The sequence below is a fragment of the Platalea leucorodia genome (genome assembly GCF_965183815.1).
Source record: "Platalea leucorodia genome assembly, chromosome: W".
NCBI classification, from domain to species: domain Eukaryota; kingdom Metazoa; phylum Chordata; class Aves; order Pelecaniformes; family Threskiornithidae; genus Platalea; species Platalea leucorodia.
The window spans coordinates 36,296,577-36,323,940 of NC_138859.1; the positions used below are offsets into that span (position 1 = coordinate 36,296,577).

The window sequence follows — 27,364 nt, forward strand, 5'->3', positions numbered from 1 at the left end:
CAATGAAAACTCCTGAGAGAATGAATTCCATTGGCCTATCTAGTCAGCAGTTATGTAAGGATATCATTAACCTGCTGTCCTTTCTTTCCCCCTCCTCTTTGGTTTTGTTTTTTTGTTTTGTGGTAGTCTGACCCTTGGTTATCATTGCAGAACTATGGAGGTGCAATGAGACCCCCGATGAATGCTTTAGGTGGTCCAGGGATGCCTGGAATGAACATGTAAGCATAATAATAAAATCTTATAATATTTAGAAAAAAACATTATTTCATTGTAGAAGTAACATTTGATAAACATAAGACAAGGGAGAACATGTTTGGTTAGTAAACATGCTTTGATGGATAATAACTGCAATTAAAAAAAGTGAACCTACAGCAATTCTTCTGCACACATCTCTTACAGGCTCTTTTGCTTTCCTTCCAAGTATGTACAAATACTGAGTTTCTTTTACAGGTCAAAATTAAAATATTGGGAATATTTTGTCAGTATAGTCACTGATATTTGCTTGTATGCATTTTTTAATTACATTGTTTTCCTTTTTTTTTTCTGATTATTTTGCCAAGAATAGTACAAGTATGCTTCTTTTCTGCAAAATACATACATTATTTTAGCAAAATAAAACCATTTTCTATAACTATTTTTAAAAAGGACACGTATTTAAAAAAAAGAGTGTGGATGATTCTCCCTCTGTTGCTGTTTTTATTTCTGTAATTACATTTATTTCCACTCTAACTGGATAGAACAGTATTACAGATATAAGTTCTTCAGTATTTCTGTGTACTTCTCAGGCTGGTTTGTCATTTAGTGTAAATTGACTGAGTTCAGTTAAGCTATATGAATTTATTCTAGGTGTGTATTTGGTCATTGAAATGCATTATTCCTTTTACACCTGTAGAAACACACACTCTTCCTAAGCATGTAGAAAAATTTCAGATGTAAAATTACTGTATCTACAGTAGACTAGATTTAAACTAAGTATTTTAGCATAGCAAATAGCCCCAAATGAGAAATCTTCTGCACTTATGATAAATGTTTTGCTCACAAAGAAATGTTTCTATGATTAGCAAGCCTGGGAAAAAATAAGGTGCTCCTTGCATTATTTAGATTTCTCTCTTAAGAGATTCAGAAATTTTAAGGGACTGTTATAATTACATTCAACATAACACAGGCCAGAGATTATCAAGTGATTCTTGTATCTTGGCCCTACCTCTACATAAGTTACTACACTGTATTTTAACCAGTGTTTTGCAATCCTTGGGTTGGCACAGAAGGGATATCAAGACAGTAAAATGATATTAGTCTAAAGCAGAGAACATTTTATTTTCTTACTCCTTTTACACCTTTGTCTTTCAAGAATGAGTTTGCAGCAGATTGACACAAAAAACACAGTCAAGATTTATATATGCTTGTTATCATTATATCATAGATACTAATTTTTACTCTTATTTTTAAGTTTTATTTTATGTTTATAGGAAACATAAGCAAGAGAGGATAATTTTCATTTCAAATAAAGAGTTACCAACCTGAAAAAGTAAAAGAGGTACTGAGTTTTAGAAAAATATCTAATCCAACATATCCTTGATTTATTCTGATTTCCAGATAAAACTTGAAGCAAATAAAATCTAAAGTTGGTTGTTACTCTATTATAGACAGCATATATTGGACTCAAGATAATTCTAGGAACCTTCCCAAGGGTAGGCATTTCTTCTTTTAAATAGAATTGATGTAGAAAAAATATTTAGATATTTGACATTCAGTGCGAGTATATAAGCAGTACATAGATTGTCCTCAGAAGGAGATTTTATGATAAGAAAAGGAAATACAACTTTCTAAAATAAAATTTTCTATAACTAAAATTCAGGATAGGTAAGAAATTTTGAGGATAGTTATCCACATAAATCAGTATTTACATAAAAAAGAGTGGCAAATGGGTTCCTGGATGAAAAAAAGAACTCCTCCTCTGCCAGAAAGAAGAATATGGTTATGGGTTGAAATACTAATATTTCATTATTGCAGTATTTAAGAAGCACATTTCATCTTGTGTTGAGTCAGTAAATGTACATAGATCATGTTCTTTTAATTCAGTGATGTGGAAAGAGCATTTTTCTTTGAACTTGCATGTTCTGTTGAAGGGGATACCATGAACTGCAGTCCTTTACTCTGGGAACTCATGAGCTTTGAGACAGTGTATAATTTCTTCTGAGAGCAACATTATATAAAGTAGTAATTATCAAGTAGGTAACCATAGTTATCTCTCTGTCTGTCAATCAGGCATATGCTGCGCTCCTTTACATTTCTTACAAACTCATCTTTACTCCAGTTCAGCTGAAAGTGGGAACAGAATACTGTTTCTTGTTTTTGAACAAGACTTCACACTGTCCCTTGCCATATAATGCACGTTAAAGGCTTAAGAGAGTCCAAAGTACTAATGCTGGAATATTATGCTGTAGCACATACTGATCTGTGTTATATGCTGAATCACAGACCTTTGTAAGGAGTTCCATTATTGTATGCCTTCTACGTGAAGAATTTTTTAGAACTTTTTTTTACTGTCAAACAATATTTTTTCCTCTTTCAAATGGAGTAACATACACTGTGGTTTGGGTTTCTTTTAACTGTATTTCCAGGACATCAGTTTGATTTCTTACTGTAAAGTTATTGCTGTCAAATTTGTCTGAAATCTGATAGTACTGAAGTCCTTATACTGTGAAATCTTAGTAAAGACTTGTCTGATCAATTCCAATATTCAAAATCAGTCAGAGTGCATCTAAGGATAACCCATGGGCAGTAGCAATAAATGGACCCAAATGTGTTAGAATTCATACTTTGTACATCAAATAAATTGTAAGGGATAATATAATGCTAAGAAATATCAGTGTAAGTCACATAGTACTTGCATTTCTATGTAAGATAACTTCCCTATTGCCTTATGTATAGTGCGTATTCATTTACATTTGTCTTCACATAGACATATCTTTTTCTTACATTAAAATTTTCCTGTGTTGTATTCAATGTTTTTGGATTTCTGGCTATGTTAAAATATAAAAATATGTGTACTCTACAAAAACAGTTGTCATTTTAAAATCCAGCTTTTTCTCCCATGAAAGCTCAAAAGGAAGCTCTTCTGGTTGAGAGCAAAATATCTGCCAAATATAATTTTACATTTTTCTGGATGAAAAAGTATCCTTTATTGTTAAAAATGGCAACAACCAGTCTGAGAGGTCATAGACAGTATTTCAATCCAAGAGCATATACATCATAAATTTAGTTGTATTAGGTGCATGTGGCAAGGTTTCAGTAGTGGGAGGGGAGCTGTGGAGGGGGGCTGCAGGGGTGGCCTCTGTGGGAAGAGGTCAGGGGCTGCCCTGTGCTGGACATGGCCAGTTCCAGCTGGCTCTGCAACAACCCCACTTCAGGCCACAGCTGAGCCCATCAGTGGAATTGGTGGTGCCTCTGTGAAAACATATTTAAGAAAGGGCTAAAACACCACACAGCTGGGGGGGGGGGGGGGGGGAAGAGGGAGAAAGAGAAAGAGAAAGAGAAAGAGAAAGAGAAAGAGAAAGAGAAAGAGGGGGGGGGGAGGAGGAGGAGGAGGAGGAGGAGGAGGAGGAGGAGGAGGAGGACTGAGAAACAGCAGAGGGAACACCAAGGTAAGAGAAGAAGGAGGGGGAGGATGTGCTCCATGGCACCAGAGCAGATATCTACCCTGCAGCCCATAGAGGACCCCAAACCAGAGCAGGTGGATATTTCCTGAAGGAATCGTGTCCTGTGGAGAACTCACGCTGGAGCTGGGGAAAAGTATGAGGAGGAAGGAGCGGCACAGAGAAACTGTCATGTACTGACCGTAGCCCCCACTCCCAATTCCCCATCCCCTGCACCACTTGGGTGGGAGGATAGAGGACTCAGGAAGAAAGGAGTGAAGTTTGAGCCTGGGAAAGGGGGGGAGGTGTTGTTTTAATTTTTGTCTTTGTTTCTCACTACCCGAATCTATTTTGATTGGCAATAAATTAAATTAATTTTCCCAAGTTGAATATATTTTTCCCATGACAGTAACTGGTAAGCAATCTCCCTGTCTTTATCTCGACCCAAGTGCTTTTTCATACTATTTGAAGCAAATACACAAGCAAATTGATGCTCAGCCAGTTTTTATTGCTGAGCATGACATTATACGACGTGGAACATCCCTTTGACCAATTCAGGTCAGTTGTCCTGGCTATGTCCCCTCCCAACTGCTTGCCTACCCCCAGCCTACCTGCTGGGGGGTAGAGTGGGAAGAAAAAGAGAAAGACTTGATGCTGTGTAAGCAGTGTTCAGCAATAACCAGAAGATTGTTGCGTTATCATCAACACTGTTTTAGCCACAAATGCAAAGCAGGGCATAATACGGGCTACTATGAAGAAAGTTAACTCCATCCTGGCCAGACCCAGTACACACACAAAGACCCTCTCCCACATTTCTGTCTTTCCAATCTTCCAAAAATAATGCCAGCAGCTGTATTGGGTGTATATGGCAAGGTTTTGGTAGTGGGGGGGGGGGCTGCAGGGGTGGCCTCTGTGGGAAGTGGTCAGGGGCTGCCCCATGCTGGACACGGCTGGTTCCAGCCAGCTCCACAATGGCCCCACTGCAGGCCAAAGCTGATTTAATCAGCAAAGCCTGTGGCACCTCTGTGAAAATATATTTAAGAAAGGGCAAAAATGCCACAGAGAGAGCACAAGAGGGAACAAAAAGAGTGAGAAACAGAAAAGGGAACACCAAGGTCAGAGCTCCATGGTGGAGCAGATGTCCACACTGCAACCCGTGGAGGACCCACACCAGAGCAGATGGATATTCCTAAAGAAACTGAAGCCTGTGGAGAACCCATGCTGGAGCAGATTTTTCTGAAGGAGTTCACCCTGTGGAGAACCCACACCAGAGCAGAGGAAATGTGAGAAGGAAGGAGTGGCAAAGAGAAACCATTATGTACTGACTGTAGCCCTCAATCTCCCATCCCCACTGTGCTGCTTGGGTAGGGCAGGTAGAGGAGTCTGGAGTGAAGTTGAACCTGGGAAAGGGGAGAGGAAAGGTGGTGTTTTAATAGTTGCCTTTTTGTTTCTCACTACCCAAATCAGTATCTATTTTAATTGTCAATAAATTAAGTTAAATTTCCCCAAGTCAAGTCTGTTTTGCTCACTACAGTAATTGGTAAGCAGTCTCCCTGTCTTATCTTACCCACAATCTTTCTCTTTCCTGTTCTTCCTATTTTCTCCCTGTCCTGCTGAGGAGGGGGAGTGAGTGAGTGAGCAGCTGGGTAGGAGCTTGGCTGTTAGCCAAGGCTAACCCACCACAGCAGCATAAAATGAAATGATTCACTTAATTTTTACTTTATTTCAGTTGATTGTTTTAGCCAAATTCTTTATAGTTTTATCAACAATGTAATAAAAAATAAGAGAGTTTCAATATTAAAAACCCAAGGCAACATATATACTTAATAGGTTTTAGTTCTGCAAAACTTTAAAATAGAAAACTTCCTTAACTCATTTATAAAGCCTACTTTTTGTGCTGTATTTAAATAATTTTCCCATGTCTAGTAAGCTGTGGTGGCTAATGTTGCTTTTCTAAAGCCCATGAGGCCAAAGTGCCATTTTAAATGCAGAAATTTTGTCATCTGCTCTGCCTTTATGTTTTCAGGGCCTTCAAAAAGTCATTTTATCTTATTTTTAAATAAATAGGAGTGCTAATGCTGCCAGGAATAACTGTAGTTATTCATATGTTATGACTGTAAACATTGAGATTTTTACCTTCCATATGGTTTAGTTCCCTCAAGACTTTTAAAGTAAGAAGCCTAACCACCGAGCTACTCTGAGCTCAGATAAGATTAAGAAAGTTAATATAACAGCAAGAGTTGTGAGAAAAACCTGCTCTGTCAGGAAAGGAGTTTTTTCCTTTTTCTTTTCCCTCATTTTGCTTTTAGTATCTGTCTGATGTTTAGTCTGAGTTAGCTTTATCAAAGACTTCTTTTGCCTGTTGTATTCTTCTCCCACCTGCTAGGAAATTGCCACTTAATCATAAATATACCATTTGGGCAAAGTGTAACAAAAGAATGTCTGAAAAGTCTGAAATTTCCATTTTGCCTGCTGTATGGTAAATTTTATGTTTATGTGATTTCTGTGGAGATAATGTAGCCTAAGTCAAGTAGCAAGCTAATTTTAGATATATATATATAAATATAAATATATGCTTAAAATGTATGTATAAATGGCATGTTTGAAATTTTTAATATAGAAAACATATAAATATATCCCTATATAAATATAGTTGCTATTCTTAGATACATATTACAGCAAATGGCTTGTTTTTCTAAAAAATAGTTTTAATCAAAACATTTATAAGGAACTAGCATTACTTTTATTAATGAAACCTTACTATACTTGCAGTATTCTAGACCCATACTCAATAAATGTTTGCTACAGTCTTTCAGGAACGTATTTAATTATGTAAGCAAGAGTACATTTCTATAGCTGAAATTGCACTTACAGTTTAGTACCTTTCTGCTTTGGACTATATTGTAAATAGACTTTTGCGGAATGTGTGATACTTCCTCCAAATATTTTTTAAAATGTGAACAAAGTACAAAGAAAAACATTCCTCATGAGAACTTAAAGAATTTTGCAACTTATATTTTACTCTCTCTAAAACTTCTGTGCCACAATAAAACATTATCTCTATATGTAACATAGAGTTAAATTCTCCCTGAACAAGAAGAAAGCACTATAAAAGAGGCACAATTTTGCAGCGTCTTTCAAATTGTTCCATTGAGAACATGATAGGGGAATATCTGATGCTTCCTAAATCTGCAAGTGTTCTGACACTGATGCAAAACTATATAATCTCCACTATAGCCTCTGGCAGTGTGGCTACTGATGAAAGACTTCTTATGATACAGTTCTAGCAGGTAGTGTCCTGAAAAGGCCATAGAATGAGTTAGAAACTGAAATGTCTTAAATGTAAATGGGAAGGTTCCAATAATAAATAAATTATCTTTAATTATCTCATAAACTGATTAAATGAAGAAGGTAGTGCAAAAATGATAATTTTGCTATACCATTATAATTCAGTGTAGTTATGGTTTATAATCACACTTTATTACAATTTAAAAAGCTATATTCTAACTTAATCTGGGAACGGATTACTTGAAAACATTTGCTTCCTCATAATTGGTCAGAAGCTGGGGATCATTTTGTTTCTCATCTTTCATCTTCTTTTACAGGGGTCCAGGCGGTGGTAGGCCTTGGCCAAACCCAACCAGTGTCAATTCTGTAAGTAAACTTTTAAATATATTAGACATCATCTTATATTAAGGGAGTTGTTTTTTATCAACACACGAAACCACAGGAAACAAAATCTACTTTATTCAACAAATAGAATAAATATTGCATGCTTTATATTTTTTCCCATTATATTATGTTCCTTTTAACCCTAATGCAGAGTAGGTACAGTGAGGACCATGTCTTAACAGAGAACTCACTGACCATTTTTGACTGCAAATATCCAGCTCTGTTCATAATTACACAACAGCTCTACATCAGTTACAGCACTTTCTTAACAAAAAAGTTTTCCTGGAGTATATTTAAGATATATTTTAGCTTCCTTTAGTGCAAGTAAGTAGAGTTAGGTCAATACTATCTGGCTAGCAAGCTCTACAGAAATCATAGTTTGAGAAGATTTATCCTAACGTGCACTTACATATTTTACATAACAAAAGCACATTTACTCCTGTTAACTAGGGAACATAGAATCATAGAGCAAATGCTTGCAAGACATCAGCATTTGCAGTTGGATAAGATGGGTCTGGCTTGACAGATGGTATTGGTTCTTTTTGTATTTATTTCTCAGTTTTAATTTTTTATTTCTACTGAATTACAATTAGGAAAAAAAAAGAGCTGAAACTCTTCCTCTGTTTATTTTTGCATGCACTCAACTAAAATGGCCATTAGGGTATTTTTTGACTCATAGCTGAAACATTTTCACTCTATGAAATTAATTGCGAAGTCCAGTACTAGATACATTTGTAAAAATTAGTTGGCTGACAAGTTCTCTACAACCATGGAAAATTCTTATTCTACAAAATAATTTTGTCATTTCTCAATTGAGTTTCTTAAGTAAGTCTTACCTCATCCTCCTATAATGGTATTGCTCCCTGCTCCTTCAGAGACAATCATCACAAAGACTATTTCATAAAAAAGAAAAACGGATTATTTGCAGGCAACTGTTTTTCTCCAAATATCCTCTGTAACAAATACCAAAATTTAATTTGAAATTAAATTAGGACACTGTCCTTTTAAGAAAAAAAGAAAGAATAATGCAAAGAAATAAAATGTGTATCTTCTTGGCTGAAAGAAATGGAGAGAGATGCTTTTCCTTTTATGGTCTGGATTTTAATCAAGATTCAGTACATACAAGAATATAGAAATTTAGTCTCTGTTCAGTATGACCCTGAAGTCCTGTTGACTTAAATGCAAGTATGTGCTACTTATGCTTAGAACTTTTTAAAGCATATTACATTAATAATCTTTCAGCTGAACCTTTTACAAGTTTGTAGATCTTTACAGAGCTTATTGTGCCTCCCACACTATGAATCAGAAGATTCTTGTGATAGACACAAGGACTGGCATTGGTACTAGAGTTTGTAACTTGATATCTTACAAGAGTGATGTTGGCTGTTCAACATGCGTGCATCACTTAGTATGAAATAATAGAGAATAGATATCAGATCTCAACTTGCATACATTTAAGTATGTGAATTATGTTATTCCTGTTGATTTCAGTACAGTGGGTCCCAGGACACAGTAATCTTAAACATAAATATTTTGATTTGAAGTATTTGGTATTAAATTCTGTTTATGACTATATTGTGAGTTTTAGTCTTGAACATAGAATAAGTTGTTAATTAGAAAAGGTGCTGTGTGTTTGTTAACAATAGCATTTTCCCATAATCTTTAACTTTGTCTTTAAAATGAATTATACAAATATGCTTTAACATATGACTGTCAACAAATGTAGGTATGGATAACATCTCTCTGCAGAAGAAATTACTGTTTTGTTTCTGTTGATATTACAGATACCTTATTCTTCAGCATCTCCTGGGAACTATGTAGTAAGTACAGTTATGCATTTACTCATTAAAATAGATGTTACATTTTATTTAAGCAAAGAAATCATTGTCCACATGAAGAACCCTTGTGTGTTGGTTGAGAACTGAACATCTGATCTGCAGTTAGCTGTTTTGTCTGCCATCTGTGGTGCATATGTTGATATTCATTACTAGAATCATTATCAGTCTGCTCTAAATTGCCCTGAGTACTATGTTTTATTTCAGCATATGTTTCCATAACCAACAAAATATATTGTCTTCAATAATAAGGGACAGCTTCTTTGGTGATACAATATTGTGCATGAATTTCTGAACTTCTTCAGGAAAAAAAGCATTTGAAGAATTAGATTTTATCTCCCCAAAGATGTATAAATGTGTCTTTATAGCTAAAATTTTAAAGGATATTTTTATTCTTATATTACCTTCTAGAGACTTGAAAACTTTTTTCCCTCCATATTCTGTTTTGTTTTTATTTCACAAATGTTGTCTTAATTTATTATGGATTAGTTGGTATTGTTTTTTCTTAGTATTAACTGTCATTCAACCCCAGGTGACATGTGTTGCACAAATCCTTTGTGCAGCACAACACAGACCTGAAGGCCGAGCTGTACATGCAGCAAGGCGCAGCACAGTGCTGCACAGCGCAGGCCTGGGCCTACCCAGGTTAACTGTTATGCGGATCACTAACTCCTCGACGTACAGTGGTCTCCTGGTCAGGATTACTACATTCCACCCCTTGATCCATATGCAGTTTACCTTTCTTAAATGTATTATAAGTTACAGATTATATTAGTAAGCAGTTCAGCTAACAGGAAGTTTCTAGTCACTACGAATAATAATAGTACAAGGATAATGACAAGTAAAACAAATACTGGTTGTGAAAATAACTGTAGAACAGCAATATTAGGGCTAGGACTACTGAAGATGTCCTGCCATCGGGCTCCACCCCTCCTCCCATGTCCTGTAAGACAATGGTGGTGCAAATTTCACCAAACAGTCCAGTTACTTGTGTAGTAGACAGGAAGGAGCTTTAGTGCAGCCAGTGGGCAGGGGCATCCAACACTTCATGTTTGTTGATACATGGCATGCAGCAAACAAAAGCAGTAGTGTGAGGCTCCACATATAGAAGTTCTGCATGAGATAAATCAAAGGCATTATTTTATGTACAGCATATGTTGAGGCACTTAATGAGGTATGTTTGCCTGCTCCTCTAGGATTAGGTACATGGCCTCTGGTCCCTTTGCCAGGATCTCTGCAGGGATGAATTTCCCTTGACGAGTCCGGTACATGCAGTTGCCTCTGACTCGCAGTGAGTCATGAGACTCTGTCAGCATCTCAGATTGTACCTCACAGTGCTGGTGATCTAATAGAAGCTGGCATGAGGTATAGCATTGGAAGTATGCTTTATTATTCAAATTCATTACAGCTCATTGTAGCACTGTTGGCCAGTTACGCAGAGTGTGAGAGGAAGAGCATATGTAACTGTTCCTTCAGTAAAGCATTGGTCTGCTTGACTAGGCCAGCTCCCCTGGGATGATGGGGCATGTGGTATATCCAGTGCACTTTGTGCTCGGCAGCCCAATGTTGAACCTTTTGGCCTGTAAAATGAGACCGATTGTCTGACTGGATCCAGGTGGGTGGGCCTATCCCCTGGCTAAGTAATCACAGGCCTTTCAGTGTCCCTTTCTGGTCAGCATGTGTAACTGGAGACACAGCAACATAGTATATGTGTCAACCATTACCAATATGTACTGTAACTGCTCTGCTTTTGGTAAGGGCCTGATGTAATCTATTTGCCAGGTATAGCCAGGGACAGGGCCTTGTTGAATCTCCCCATAAGGCAACTTTTTAGCTTTCAATACCTTAGAGACTGCACACCACTGCACTAGCTCCTGAATAGCTTCCCAGGTACATGGGTGGCCTCAACTTTGGGTCCATCTGTATGTACCATCAACACCCAGGTGCCCAGATTTTTCATGGGCCCATTTACCAAGGGCTTCTTCGTCAGGTAATAGAGCATCAGGGGATGGGATATCAGGAGGTAAAGTAGCACTATTAATTTGAGCTAATCGATCAACTGTGGCATTGTGCTCCCACCCCTCCCTGACACCCCGGGTGACATGGACATCAACATGTTGAACCCACAGGTTCAAATTCACACATTTCTGGGATGTTTCCATAAGTTCTGACCCCACAATGTTTTCCTGTGTATTGTCCAGTTGTCTGCTTGCTGCTTACTAACCCATGCAGTTAATCCCTTATATGCCACCCAGGAACTGATATATATGCATAGCTCAGGACTGGGGGTCTCTTCTAATATGAGCACAGCCATTAGTTCCACATACTGACTGCTACCCCCCTTGCTTTGCCAAGTCAAAGAGATTTGCTTGGCAGAATTAAAGGTGGCAGTCTTCCACCACCTCTCCCCCTTAACATATCTTGCTGATCCATCTATGAACCAGGCACACCGTCACTGCTCAGGAGTGAGGTGATTGTATGGTGGGGCTTCCTGAGCCCAGGCAGGGGGTAGTGGCTCCAAAGTAGGTTGAGATAAAGTTGTCAGTTCTAGTTGGGCTATTTTTTCCTGCAAGGCACTGATTTTGTGGGGACCTGGCTTTGCCTGCATGGGAATATACCATTTCCCTTTTACAGTGCTGGACTGTTGTGCATTTCCAATTCTATAGTTGGTATCATTAGACAAAACCCACTGCAATATAGGCAAGCCCACGTTCAGAGTAACAGTCTCTCCCCCAGTGACTCGATCAGTTTCTACTAAAGCGCAATATGCAGCCAGTAGTTGTTTTTCAAAAGGCATGTAGTTCTGTGCGGGGGGAGGGGGAGACGACGTGACCAGAAGCTAAGCGGGATTCGCCTCCCTTCACCTTTTTGCCACAAGCTCCAATGTGCTAGCAATATAATCTCCTGAAACTAGGACTTCTAGCTCAAAAGGTTTGTGATGTTGCTTCGGGCCCAGTGCAACAGCACAGGAAACAGCGTGCTTAGCTGGTTTGAAAGCTCTTTTTTCATCTTCCCCCCCATACAAACTGGTTCCTCTTTCTTGCTACATTATGCAGGGGTCTTAAAATCTGTGCTGTGTGGGATAAACTGGCCAGTACCCCAGTAATCCTACAAAGCGCTACACATCAACCTTGCTTTGGGGCTCAGCTATATGAAGTACTGTTTGTTTTGCAGCTTCAGGCATAATCCAGCAGGGTCCTTGCCAGATGAAGCCTAAAAATTTTACTTCAGCTGTTGGCCCTTGTGCTTTTTGTGGATTGACTTCCCAACCATGCCCCCTCATGGTGTCCACAACGCTGCTCAGTGCCTCTCCAACATCCTGCTCCATAGGTCCAGTCAGCAGGATGCCATCAATGTAATGGAACAGTTGACACTGGGGGCAGGTTGTGCTCCTCCAAGTGCTGAGCCACAATCCCGTGACAAATCGTGGAGCTATGCAGGTATCCCTGAGGCAGCACTGTAAAGGTGTACTGCTGGCCTTCCCAGGAAAAGGCAAGGTGTTCCTGTGACTCTTCAGCAATAGGAATGCTGAAGAAGGCATTCACCAAGTCAATAACAGCATGTCAGGCGCTTGCCTCGGCTTCCAGTGGCTCAAATAGGGTGAAGATGTCCGGCACGACCGCAGCCATGAGAGGGGCAGCTTTGTTCAAAAGCTGGTAAACCACAGTCATATGACAGGATCCATCTGGTTTCTTTGCAAGCCAAATAGGGTTATTAAAAGGTGAATGTGTCTGTCTGATAACTCCGGCTTCTAACAAGTACCTCACCTTCCCAGGTGCCCGTACACAACAGGTATGAGGCCCTGGAATTGGATGGGCAGACAAGCGATGATGCAGATGCAGGTCCTTCTGGGATGGAAGGGTCGTCTAGGCAGTCTCCCCCCCGCATCACAACCACCCATGTAAAAAAAAAAGAAGGGTAGTTGTCATAGGTGACTCCCTTCTGAGGGGAACGGAGGGCCCCATACGCCGACCGGACCCAACCCACAGGGAAGTCTGCTGCCTCCCCGGGGCAAGGATAAGAGACGTCACTAGAAAACTCCCCAGTCTGATAAGGTCCTCAGACTATTACCCGCTATTAGTTCTCCATATCAGCAGCGAAGAGATAACAAAGAAAGATCCTAAGTCAAACAAAAGGGATTTCAGAGCCTTGGGGCAGTTAGTTGAAGGATCAGGTGTTCAGGTGGTGTTCTCTTCGATCCTTCTGGTAGCAGGGAAGAACAATGAATGGAACAGGCAGACCCAGATAATCAACACGTGGCTACTAGGCTGGTGTCATCGGCGGAACTTTGGGTTCTTCGATCATGGGATGGTCTATTCATCACCAGGTCTACTGACATCCAATGGGATGCACCTCTCTCAGAAGGGGAAAAGGGATTTTGCGTAGGAGCTAGCAGGGCTGATTGATTGATAGAGCTTTAAACTAGATTGGAAGGGGGAAAGGGACAATACCTGGCTAGTCAGCGACAAGCAACGGGATGGCACACCAAAGTTCGAGGAGCTGCGTGCTAGTGAGATTCCTCAGGCTGCTCCATGAGGCAACAGGCACAATGAACCGCACTTGAAGTGTTTCTACACAAATGCACGCAGCCTGAGGAACAAGCAAGAGGAGCTAGATGCCTTGGCCCAGTCCCAGAGATATGACATCATAGGCATAAGTGAAACCTGGTGGGATGAGTCCTGTGACTGGTGTGCCACGATGGATGGTTACAGGCTCTTCAGGAGGGATAGGCAGGGCAGGCGAGGCAGCGGGGTGGCACTGTATGTAGTGGAGGGGCTGGAATGCATGGAGATAGCAGTGGGCGATGGCACAGTTGAGAGCCTCTGCGTAAGGATTAAGGGACAGACAAATAAAGCGGATGTCGTTGTGGGAGTCTACTATAGGCCACCCAGCCAGAATGACGACACGGATGAGTTATTCTTTAAGGAACTAAGGGATGCTTCCAAGTCATCTGCCCTTGTCCTTATGGGGGACTTCAACTTGCCAGATGTCAACTGGGAATACCACACAGCTGGTACAAGCAGGTCCAGAAGATTCCTAAACCATCTGGATGATAACTTCTTGGTACAGATACTAAGGGAACCGACCAGGAAAGGTGCCTTCCTCGACTTGCTGCTTACTGACAGAGAGGGTCTCGCGGGTGACGTGGCGATTGCTGGCTGCCTTGGTCACAGCGACCACGAAGCAGTCAAGTTTAAACTCTATGGTAACAGGAGGAAAACTGCCAGCAAGACCTCAACTCTGGATATGAGGAGAGCTGACTTCAGGCTGCTCAGGGAACTACTTCGTAAGGTCCCCTGGGAAAAAGCTTTTGAAGGTGCCGGGGTCCATCAGTGCTGGTCACTTTTTAAGTACCACCTCCTAAGAGCACAGGAGCAGGCAATTCCAAAATGTCGGAAGTCAAGCAGGCGAGGTAGAAGGCCGTCTTGGCTGAGTAGGGATCTTATGCTAGAACTAAGACAAAAAAAGAAAATGTATGGCCAGTGGAAGCAAGGTCAGGTGGCATGGGAGGACTACAGAGATGCTGTTCGCCACTGCAGGGAGGAAATACACATGGCCAAAGCTCAACTAGAGCTGAAGCTGGCCAGTACTGTGAAGGACAATAAAAAGGGCTTTTTTAAATATGTAAATAGCAAAAGGCAGGCCAGAAATAACATTGGCCCGTTACTTGACGAGCATGGTCACCTCACAAACAGGGATATAGACAAAGCAGAGATGTTTAATGCTTTCTTCGCCTCCGTCTTCGCCTGGGCTAGAGAACCATGACTGTGAAAACAACAAACTCCCAACCAACCCCGAACTTGTGCGGGATTTGCTGCTCCAGCTGGATCCCTATAAGTCAATGGGGCCCAATGGGATTTATCCGAGGGTACTCAAAGAGCTGGCTGATCTCATAGCGAGACCTCTCTCAATGATTTTTCAGTGCTCTTGGGAATCTGGGGAGTTCCCAGTTGACTGGAAGCTGGCAAACGTTGTCCCAATCTTCAAGAAGGGCAACAGGGATGACCCCGGTAACTACAGGCCTATCAGTGTCACCTCTGTGCCTGGCAAAATCTTGGAGAAGATTATTCTGGGAGTTATTGAAAAACACCTGAAAGACAACGCAGTCATTGGTCCCAGCCAGCACAGGTTCATGAGGGGAAAGTCAAGTCCTGCTTGACCAACTTGATTTCCTTCTATGACAAGGTTACCCACCTAGTTGACCAAGGGAAGCCAGTCGATGTAATCTTTTTGCACTTCAGTAAAGCCTTCGATACTGTCTCTCACAGTATCCTCCTGGACAAAATGTCCAGCATACAGCTGGATAAACACATAATGCAATGGGTGAGCAATTGGCTGATGGGTCGGGCTCAAAGGGTTATAGTAAATGGGGTTACATCAGACTGGCGACCAGTCACTAGCGGGGTTCCGCAGGGATCCATCTTGGGGCCAGTGCTCTTCAATATCTTCATAAATGACTTGGATGCAGGACTTGAAGGTTTGTTATCAAAGTTTGCCGACGACACAAAACTGGGAGGAGCCGTTGACACTGTCGAGGGCAGAGAGGCCCTGCAGAGAGATCTGGACAAATTAGAGAGCTGGGCAATCACCAACCGTATGAAGTTTAACAAGGGCAAGTGCCGGATTTTGCACCTGGGACGTGGCAACCCTGGATGTACATACAGACTGGGGAACGAGAGGCTGGAGAGCAGCCCCGCGGAGAGGGATCTGGGGGTTCTGGTTGACGGCAAGTTGAATGTGAGCCAAGTGTGCCCTGGCAGCCAGGAGGGCCAACCGTGTCCTGGGGTGCATCAAGCACTGTATTGCTAGCCGGCCGAGGGAGGTGATTGTCCCACTCTACTCTGCACTGGTGTGGCCTCATCTTGAGGACTGTGTGCAGTTTTGGGCACCACAGTACAAAAAGGATATGAAGCTACTAGAGAGTGGCCAGAGGAGAGCCACGAAGATGGTGAAGGGGTTAGAGGGGAAGCCGTACAAGGAGCGGCTGAAGTCACTTGGTCTGTTCAGCCTGGAGAAGAGACTGAGGGGAGACCTCATCGTGGTCTACAGCTTCCTCACAAGGGAAGGAGGAGGGGCAGGTATTGATCTCTTCTCCCTGACCACCAATGATAGGACCCGAGGGAATGGCAGGAAGGTATGCCAGGGGAGGTTTAGGTTGGACATTAGGAAAAGGTTCTTCACCCAAAGGGTAGTGGAGCACTGGAACAAGCTCCCCCGGGAGGTAGTCATGGCACCAAGCTTGACAACATTCAAGAAGCAATTGGACAATGCCCTCAGACATATGGTGTGAATTTTGGGGTTGTCCTATGCAGGGACAGGAGTTGGACTCGATGATCCTTGTGGGTCCCTTCCAACTCAGGATATTCTATGATTCTATGATTCTATGAAGTGTTTAATAGTTTGAGAAATTTCAGCATGCCCCCCAGGCAACCAGTATTGTTTTAAGGCTATAGGATGGGGCGAGGGGTCAGCACAATGGGGGAAGTCACAATCCTCCCTACCATAAGTGCCCAGATCCGAGCTGATTGGATACCAAAAGAATATCTTCCCCCAGTGGTATAAAAGGTCTTGCCTGCTAATAGATTGTGCCCTATGATATATTCGGGCACTCTTGTAATCCATACTTGAGCCAAAAATGATGGGTATCCTTCTAATTGCAAGATCAGAGAAACTTGTTGAGCCGGCTCTTCTCCCCTCCCTCTGAATACATTAATATTCATCAGTTTATTCTTGGGGTAATGGGATGGATTTCCATGAATTAGGGTTACTTCTGCCCCAGTATCCAGCAGGGCCATAACCCATTGCTTATTATGCCAGCTCCAATGTATTACAAGCAGAATGTGTGGGCAGTGGTCCCCCCAGCTAGCTCCCTTTATTATCCGTACTGGAGAGGGACCACACATTTCCTATTCTTGTTTCCAAGGAGAGAGGTCGGGGTATTTAGAGGCAGCTGGGGAGGATGCATCTTCACTGTCGACAGAGGGTGGTGCGGGTGGGACTGATGTCCAGGTGCTCCGCGCTTCCCTTCACAGCTTCCTCTTTTCTTTTGCTTTCTTACGCAAAGTCCACAAATAAGGAGTTGATTTGCCATCTATCTGCTCCCTAGGCACTCATGCCTGCATTAGTGCCAGAAACATCTCTTTCTGCGTAGCCTTTCCCTTCAGCTGTTGCATTTGAAATGCATCAGGCTCTGTCTCCTCTTTTTCAGTCTCATAATCACCAAGCTGTCCTAGTGATAGGATAACATCCCCCACTGGTCTTCCCACAGCAACCCCTAGCAAGGAAATTATTGGTCCTTTCAAGGCAAATGGGCGCCCTCTAACATGCAAGTTATGCAAATACATGCCTTGCTGTGTGGCCAATTCCCATAAATACTGATCAGCCTCAGCTATACTTTTCCAGGATTCTGCTTTATCGTCCCAAATGGTAGGCGAGGGATAATCTACATTTAAAGCTTCCTGGAGCCATACTCACTCACAGGGAATGGGATACATTACCCTGCACTCCTCTCAGCCACTGAGTAATCATAGAGTTTTGCGAGATGACACCCAAACACTTTAATTCTTTAAGATTTAAATTTATACTATCGCCTCCAAAGTGCCATACTCGCAATAGCCAGTGCAAAAGCCTTTCTCCCAGCTTTTGCCAGTATGCTTTTGCTAAATCTTGCAACTCAGGCTGTGTAAAATCACACACTGAGACAGCCTGCTGGGATGCCCCTGGTGGCCCTTTGCTTTGTGACACACTAATGACCAGATGAAATGTGGTTGCAGCACTCATCCTCTGACCCCTATGTCCATTTGTCCTCACCACAGAAACAGTGGTCCTTGTCCTTCCATTCATCCCTCTGGCAAATAGCTCGTCCCTCAGAACTGCCCTTCCTGGGCTGCTCTGTGCACCCCTCCCTGCACCGTGGGCACCTGCACCACCGCTTGCTGCCTGGGGACTGTGCCTGCAGCTCATGCAGTTCGTTTTGCATCAGCTCTAAATGCCCCCATGTCCATATCAAGCATGTTAGTAACAACCAAAGACAGCACAAATATTCCTTGCCTTTTCCTTTCCCCAGCCCCTGCTTTATAAGACAAGATATTACTTCAGCTGGGGTGGGGCATTCAGACAATTCCTCCTCACTTTCCGAACCCATTGGTAAAGCTACCTGGGCTAAATACCTTGCAAATGCCACCCCCGCCACCCCCCCCCCCCCCCCCGGCTGCTTGCAGGGCCAGCCAGGCACCCAGTTTCTCTCTTCACTATTCTTTCTTCTGAAAGGCACTGGATCCTGCTGACTACTCCAGATGTTTTGCACCAGGAGGTGTTGGTCTGTTATGATCCCATTAAGAAAGGCACTCAGACTGTGTACAGTATCATTTAAAATGCTATTTATTAGAGCTAATACTGTAAAGAAAGAGACAATAATATAGATAAACTTATGTCACTTTAGATGCTGGGAACCCCGAGTGGTGTAGCATCAAACGGCCCGCCAATCCATGCACAGCACGCCGTGCAGACCCAGATCCCATCCATGGAAGGGGTACCCTATTTTGGTCATTCAAGCTATTACAAGGATTTTCTTAAAAGGAAACAACATCATCATCATTTCTACTGGCAAACAGGAAGGATGTTTGTGTGAGAACTTCTCGTTGCTTTTTTAGAGAAGGGCAAGGCGGAATCGCTGGTACCAAGCGGGAGCTGCCTGCAGGTTCCTCTTGTACAATGATCTGGCTGAGTTTATCCTGTGGCTAAAGGATTTATGCAGCACAACACAGGTCTGAAGGCCAAGGTGTATGTGCAGCACAGCACAGGCTTGGGCCTACTCAGGTTAACTGTTGTGTTGAAGGGAATGAGACACGGACTCCGCATATGAGTTCAGGTGAAGACAAGCGAAGACCCTTTATTTTTACAATCTATCCCTTTTATAATATGATCTAGTGTTCACGAGCAAGCAAAACTTATTTCATTGGTTACTGTCTTACGTTCACGCATCTCTTCCGCGCTGCTTATTGGTTCTTCAAGTTGGTGCACGCGACTTTTCTCTTTCAGAAACGTATCTAATCACATCCTTATTTTGCTGCCTCTAAGTTTTCGCAAACTTGTTTGTAACAAGCCTCAAGGGCACAGCTGCATCTCGTCAAAGTCAAACACAGCTTCATTTATTCCCACATTGTGTGGATCACTAACTCTTTGATGTACAGTGGTCTTCTGGTCAGGAGCACTACATAAGCTTAGTGCAGAAGTACATAGATAAAAGGATAAAAATTCCCAGAAATTTGGAATATTTGATTTAAAGGTCACTTTGAATTTAGAGTCTGTAGCTCTACAGTGGAAATGGGGAAATTTTTCATTGCTGAGGTCTGAATAAGCATTTCAAACACTTTTGGCAAGGCCAATCTTAACACATTCATTTCTGATTCAATTATAATTTGGAGGGGAAAAAAGCTATGGGACTGCTAGCAGTATGAAATGAAATTGTGATTATATCTTGATTTGTATAACCTGACCTGTGGGTTTCATACTTTATAAAAGATGCTCAGTGACCTTGCTTACTTTACAACAAAAGGGAATCACAAGATGAACTAGTAGGTGGTGTTATATATAAGGGCACAGAGATAGATATATATATATTGTTTGACTGCAGGAACATGCTGCTACTTCTGGGTAAAAGATTTCTCTTTAATCTGCGATTAACTGAGAGTTAATCACCGATTGGCAGAGATGCTTCCCACTGAAGTGTTAAGTATTTTACTTGTATGAACCTGGGGAGGAGTGCTATCAGTCAGAAAGCTGCTACATTACTGATTTTGACTGTCTGGAAACAGTGTTCACTAGTATATTACTGCTAAATGTTTTATAAGAAATGTTTTTTTAGCAGGCCTTTGAGAAAGTGTCTATTTTTTTAATTCCAGAACTTCTCTGCCTCATTCCACAATATTTCAGTGAATTTTAGCAAGTCTCAGCAATGTCCTTTTAAGCAGACAGGAACAATCAAACCTTTATATTCAATGCTATTGAAAAAAATGTCTCTGTTTGGAACAGTATATCTACTATTTTAAAATATAAGAAATGATAAAAAATATAATAAAAGTCATATAGCAATGAAAATAATCATCTGTTGTTAGAATTCTGCATCATTTTTATTATGGAAAATGTGGGGAGGCAGTTTATTTTTATTGACATCATAAAATTTTTATCAAACTCTAAGTAGGCAGTTTTCCATGTTACTTCAAAATATTAGTGGATCTGCAAATGTAGGAAGCAAGAAGTTATGATTCAGTTCTTACTAAACAATTAGGACTTTTAGAATAAAATTATTGGAGACATTTTTAAAGAACCTTAAAAAGCTTGTTTAACAACTAGAGCAGTCTGTGTACAATGTTTACTCATAAACAGATTTGCAACACAGAAATACCTGAAATTAAGTAAACAGATATTCCTTGGGGTTTTGTATTCTATGATTTAGCACTCTAGGTAAGTGATATGACTATACCCAAATTTATGCAGCTGGCATCATCATGACATATTTTATTCATTTGTCATTAATTTGAGAAGGAATTATCATAGAATCATAGAATCATAGACACATTTAAGTTGGAAAAGACCCTTAAGATCCTCGAGTCCAACCGTTAACCTATCACTGCCAAGTCCACCACTAAACCATGTCCTTGAGCACCACGTCTACCCTTCTTTTAAATACCTCCAGGGATGGGGACTCAACCACTTCCCTGGGCAGCCTGTTCCAACGCCTGACAACCTTTTGGTGAATAAATTTTTCCTAATATCCAACCTAAACTTCCCCTGGCACAGCTTGAGGCCATTTCCTCTCGTCCTATCGCTTGTTACTAGGGAGAAGAGACCGACCCCCACCTCGCTACAACCTCCTTTCAGGTAGTTGTAGAGAGCAATAAGGTCTCCCCTCAGCCTCCTCTTCTCCAGGCTAAACAACCCCAGTTCCCTCAGCCGCTCCTCATAAGACTTGTGCTCTAGACCCTTCACCAGCTTCGTTGCCCTTCTTTGGATGCACTCCAGCACCTCAGTGTCCTTCTTGTAGTGAGGGGCCCAAAAATGAACACAGTACTCGAGATGTGGCCTCACCAGTGCTGAGTACAGGGGCACTATCACCTCCCTGGTCCTGCTGGCCACACTATTCCTGATACAAGCCAGGATGCCATTGGCCTTGTGGGCCACCTGGGCACACTGCTGGCTCATATTCAGCTGGTTGTTGACCAACACCCCCAGGTCCTTTTCTGCCAGGCAGCTCTCCAGCCACTCCTCCTCAAGCCTGTAGCGTTGCATGGGGTTGTTGTGGCCCAAGTACAGAACCCAGCACTTAGCCTTGTTGAACCTCATACAATTGGCCTTGGCCCATCGATCCAGCCTGTCCAGATATATATACACACATATACATATGTGTGTGTTATTAAAAAAGAATTATGGAATATTATGCAGACTGAATTAAGATTGACATGATGCTGAGATACTGAGTCTGCCTCAAAAAGAAAGCTTTCTTCAGGTGATTAGCCTCTTCTGTCTCTACAAAGCATCCCTATATTTTGTGCTTAGCAAACATTGGTTACTCTGCCATTGACTATGTACTGAGAGCAATGAAAGAGAAATGCCAGTTGGAAAACTGGTGGTAACAAAAGTAGGTTGAGGGAATTAAATATAATTTTCTTAGGCCCTGATCTAAGTATCCCTCTTGTCTGACTCACAGCATGGTTCAGAGTTTTTGACTAATGGATCTTCTTGGATCCATATATCTACATATATCAGAACTCTGTGCCAGAGCCTGCTGACCAATGATGTCTTAATGAGCTGTTTTGCTAGCTTATCAGAAAATGTGCATGTTTTCCCCAGAGTAACTCATGACATTCATGATACTTTTTTTCTTTTGTAACATATTCATTCTTGACTGTGGTATTTTTTTCCTTTCATGCTAACTGTTATTTTCTACTCTCTCTAGGGTCCTCCAGGAGGTGGAGGGCCACCAGGAACACCTGTCATGCCTAGTCCAGCAGGTATTGAAATCTACTCAGAAAAAAATGAAAGAAAATTTTAAGGGATTTTAGGAAGTACATAAATTCTTTTTTTTTCCAGATTTTTCTGTGCTATTAATGCAGACAAAATAATAGATCCAATTGATACATTTTTCATGAAGGATCAGCTAATGAGAAGGTATTAGTTTTGTACTTTCTGTATCAGGTTTTTTTTTTTCTGCTCTTTCCCTTTCTCTCCCTGCTGTGTTGCAGAGATACAAAGCCTTGTATCTGTGCAGTTCAAAGCAATTCATTACTCTGGCTCTTGAGCTCATCTTTTCTTGCATGATTTTAGCAATAGCAAGAAAAAAAAGAAAGACAGAATGTGTATTTGGTTTTGATAATGTTGTTCAGGACAATTCTTCCAGTTTGGAAATCAGGAGATTTTTGAATCCGATATATGGCTCTTTAGCTATGCATGACTCAGAAGCATGGCTGCATCACATGGCTATGTCATCTGACTGACAGCATGGTTATACTGGGCAGACTGCTCTCCTCTGTCCTGCAATGGAGGAGTAAGGCCCCAGAGGAACCACTGTCATGTCCTATTTGTGATCTATTCCCAGAACTTCACTGTCCCATTGTTTCTCCAAGTTACATGATCTGTATCTTAGAATTCTGACCACATTTTGGCCATACAGATTGGCCACAATTCCTATTAAGGTTTAAAGAATAGAGGAGGAGCATGGGAGCATTCAGGACAGCTAGCTAGCTTCTCAAGGCTTAAAGTTGGTCAACTAGATGTAAGTATTTCCCTCCATGGATGTTCAGCAAATTATCTGACATGAAGGAGGAACTGCAAGATATGGAGGATGCTCTCCTCCCATGGATATCATCAGATATCTGCTAAAAAGAAACTAATTACTTTTTGTGTAACCCAATATTCAGCAGATATTCAGACTCCTTTTGGCCAACATCTGTCTTTGTAACCCACTTTGACCAGCTAAGAGGGACCTGTTCACCTCAATGATGCTATAGCATCCTCAGTCCTCACGTCCTACATATTCTTGCTGTCCTCTGCAGCACAAGAGGGTAGGGAAGTTTTCTAACTTTCCATGAAAACTTACTGCACTGATGTAAAATCTTAATTAAATACAATTCCAGGGCTTTGAAATGTGACCTGAAATAAAAAGTAGGGCTTTCTTGTTCATAATGTGAGCTGGCAGTTAAAAGGTAGAATCTCTTTTAACATAAAAACAAACACACAGACAGCCTGCACTTTTAAAAGTAGTCAGCACTGTAGTTATGGCATGTGTTAAGCTGTCTGTGTGCACTTAAAGCATCTATTGAGTAATTGTTTCTATTTTCAATTAAAGAGACTCTAAGGTGTTTTAAGGCCTCTGCTTTCCAAAGTATAAAAACACTTAGACATTGGCCACCTAAGAATTTTGCAAAGGTACTCACTCACCTCTGAAAAAACCCTTCCAGCTCTGAATGTACCCATGGCCCAATCAATCTCTATGTGTTTTTACAAGAGGCAGTAGAACTTAGGGTGAGCCAGGCTTGTATGTTTCAAAAGGATCTGGTGGTTAAAGAACTTATTGTCTACCTCCTTGAACATTAAAAATAACTTTTTATATGCTAATTTTACTTTTGCTAACTTTAGGCTAAAAGCTTTTAGTTTCCCTCTTTTTTAAACAATATATTTGAATGTCCTAGTGATGCATAGTTCTTTGTATATGATGGAATTATTTACTCACCAGGGTTACATTAATTAATGCTTGGAAAACTGTATCAGAAAGATAAACGAATAGACAAAGACCTTGATTTTAACTGCCCCGAGTATGTACAAATATATTCTTGCACAAAGTCAGGCTGCATTCCCAGTTCCAACACACATCAGTCTGGTCTAGGCTTTCTTGCTTTCACTACTTCTGACTCAAAGTCCCTTGTTTTGGAAAAAAGATTTACAGCTCAGCAGTGGTTTTTTTGTGTCTGCTGTTAAGCTCAAAACTCATGGTTCAAAGAGATGGAATAGTGTTTTGGAGGAACTAGCTATAGAGCTACTTAGCTATTTTTTTACTCTTTTTGTAGATACTATAGAGGGTAATGTTTTTCCAGAGTTGCCTATATTTTTTAAAGATATGCTGTCCCCTTAGGGATTTATTTAGACTTTTCTGAGGTCATTCTCCTCTCAGTAAACTTTTGTTACATGGCCTATCTCTTGTCAAGTTCCCTTGTGAAAAGTTTTTTCCTAATTTGTCTACCTATCTATCTATCATCTGCTGCATTTTTTGCCTTCTTCTTACAGATATTGATGAGGGGGTATTAAGACTGTGTGTGTGTGAGCAGTAGGGATAAGTTGGAGCTGGGAATGAATAATTTGTATCTACTAGTAGTTTTCAGGCATTGATTTCCTAAGTTCAACCAGAAGAATTTGTGGATTGTATTCAGTATATCATTATTTAAATCTTGCATTTTGACTCTGGAGGTGCTGAAAGTTCATGTACACTGATTGGAGGGAAAGGGCATATCTTTCCTCTGGTTCTATGTGAAGTAATCCCAGACTGAGAAGCAGTATACCTATGTCAACTTCTGGCAAGGCCCAGTGAAGCTCTTGGCAGAACTTATAGGTTAGGCATCACACTGTGCCAACATGGTTTTGTTGTTTTTGGATTCAGGTTGGTTTTGAAGCATTGCACCACACTGTACCATGAAGATACATTAGCTAAAGCTGTTGTCCTTAGAGAGGGGTTCTTTGCACAATATTCCACTGAATAGTTAGATATATTCAAAATCTAATAGACTGACACAGATGAGAATAAAAGATTTTCATTCACTACACTAAACTGAAGACTATATAAAAGAAGCTATTTATTGGTTATTACAGATGGAAAACAAATTACAGGAAGTGTTGATAAGAGAGAAACTCCTGTTTTATAGAGTATTGAAGATGAGTGAAGTAATTTGGAACTCCAGGAAAAAGGGTTTAAGGAATTAAATAGTTACAGATACTTGGTGATTTATAAACCTTTTAACAGTCATGCATAAAAGTAGAGTCTAGAAATAGTCATGTAGGGACAATTGCAATTATTTCTTTTGATAGCTCTATTGTATGGTAGAAATAGATAAAAAGGGAATTAAATCTTCCATTATATTGCCACTGTGTATCAGTGATTCAGGAAAAGAAATAACATGAACTCAATGACAAGAAATGTATTAGGTGAGTAGTTTTATTGAAAGGTATGTATTAGCATTATAAATAATATCTTATTACAGATTCAACCAACTCTGGAGACAACATGTACACTTTAATGAATGCAGTACCACCTGGACCCAACAGACCTAATGTAAATATGAATCTAGTTATATTTTTTTTAATTATACAGCCTTGTTTTATCCAAACCACTACATTTCCATCACACCATGTCCATTGTAGTGTTTTTAATGTTTTGCAAATTGATCACACCAGTACGTGCAAAATAGTGATTGGGGCATATTTTCCTACACAGAAAAGAACTGAGAAGCATGTGCATGTGGATATTGGGGATGACTTAGTTTGTCATACTGCGGTGCAATAGATTTCTGTACAATATGACACCATCCTAGGAGCTGCCACCAAGCATTAGTTTCTGCTGGCTTTAAACTTTCCTTATAAAAAAGTCTCTATGACTGAAGAGGGAGAAGAAAACTGTTGAAAGTGGCCCAGTATTGTGTTTCCCTGCTATTCTGTAAAAAAGGATAAAATCAATACCTTTAAAAAGAAACAAACTTCCCTGTTTATCTAAATAAGGTGTCAAGAATGAAAGCTAATGATAACATTTAGGTATTTGCCTTGTTAACTACCGGACTGGTGACTATTTTAGCCCAAACTTCAGCAGTTCTAGAACTGTCAAAAGCAGAATTCTTAGATAGAACTTGTTTCTTTTCTGATCTCTATCTATGCCTTCAATTTTGTTGTATTTATCTGATTACAACCATATTTCATCTAATTACAGTCCATATTGTGGGCCTTTTGAAAAAAGGGCAATAAAACTTTAAGAATATAGATATTTAGATATTGCTAAATCGGTATGCAGTGAATTTTAGAAAATGTTCTGTAATGCTAATGCCTTTAAGGTTTTGAAGAACTGAATTTAAGGTTAATATCTTAAATCTGTAAGTAACTGATCATATTGCTAAGGTAATGCAGAGTAGTCTGACTGTCAGTATAGATAGGGTGGGGTTTGAAAACTATTAATTAATCACCTACTAACTGAAGTGAATAGTAAAATTCTCTGTAACTTCAATGGGAGTAGAGTTAGGTCAGCACCTGCAGGTTTGAAAATCATGTACAAAGTATTAAAGTAGATTAGCCAGCGTACAGAAATGAGTTTCTCAAAAAATGATGAAGGTAGCATTGGAAAAAAGTAAAAAAAACCCACCAGTGACACTTTTTGCAATCATCATGTGGAAGACTTTCAATTGACTTTCACATTCAGAGATGGGACTGTGCATTTTTCCTTTACCATTTTTTTTCTGAGGAATTTTTTTATTAGATTAAATTAAAAAAATGTGCAGTAATATTTTTTAATGTCTGATCCTTTTATAGTTTCCAATGGGGCCAGGGTCAGATGGACCTATGAGTGGACTGGGTGGAATGGATTCACATCATATGAATGGATCATTAGGTAATAATAGTAAATGTTATGAACATTGTGAATTTACAATGACCAGTGCCATTTTCTATGACTATGACTCTAAGTTATGTGGGAGACTGTATGTTAAAATCTTTTAAAAACTAAAAAAGCTGTATATATGTTAATAAGAAATATTAAGATTTTTTAAGCATATTAATTGGAGTATATAATGCACCTCTGGAAGAAAAATACTATATGTTATTTATATAACAGAGTATAATTTTAATCCAGTTGTTTCAAACCACTCTATAAGCATACCATCACAGTAATGTGATGGCATAAGACCCATTTTTCTTTACCTCTCTTCCTCTTTCAAAAACTTGAGAAGATGTCGTTATGACATGCTGGTCTGAGTTCTTATCAAGTACATGGAAGTAAGTTATTACATATATTAATGTATGTGTTAAGCTGGTTTTATCCCATATTTTGATATCCTTATTTGTTCTATAATTAGCCTTCTGTCTGTTAAGTATTAGTTTTATTATTCCATCCCCATAAGCAGCTTCAGACAGTTGCCATTTTAGTGCACCAAGAAAAAAACATGCATTCTTGTCAGGGCATGCAGAGGC

At 40.4% G+C, this 27,364-nt stretch overlaps 1 protein-coding gene across 27 annotated transcripts in view; it reads left to right on the forward strand.

The window, feature by feature from the left end:
• LOC309601609 (single-stranded DNA-binding protein 2-like) overlaps positions 1-27,364 on the forward strand; it is a gene marked incomplete at its 3' end in the record, with an annotated part of 225,153 nt that overhangs the window by 188,081 nt on the left and 9,708 nt on the right. For 12 of the 27 annotated variants that reach the window (XM_082334722.1, XM_082334731.1, XM_082334714.1 and 9 more), the window contains 6 exons: positions 151-218; positions 7,244-7,292; positions 9,095-9,130; positions 22,104-22,158; positions 25,396-25,466; positions 26,708-26,786. In XM_082334722.1, the coding sequence (XP_082190848.1) occupies positions 151-218; positions 7,244-7,292; positions 9,095-9,130; positions 22,104-22,158; positions 25,396-25,466; positions 26,708-26,786 (358 nt within the window). Of the gene's footprint in view, positions 1-126; positions 219-7,243; positions 7,293-9,094; positions 9,131-22,103; positions 22,159-25,395; positions 25,467-26,707; positions 26,787-27,364 lie in introns of all 27 variants that reach the window. The other 15 variants (XM_082334711.1, XM_082334736.1, XM_082334717.1 and 12 more) reach the window with 9 other exon arrangements.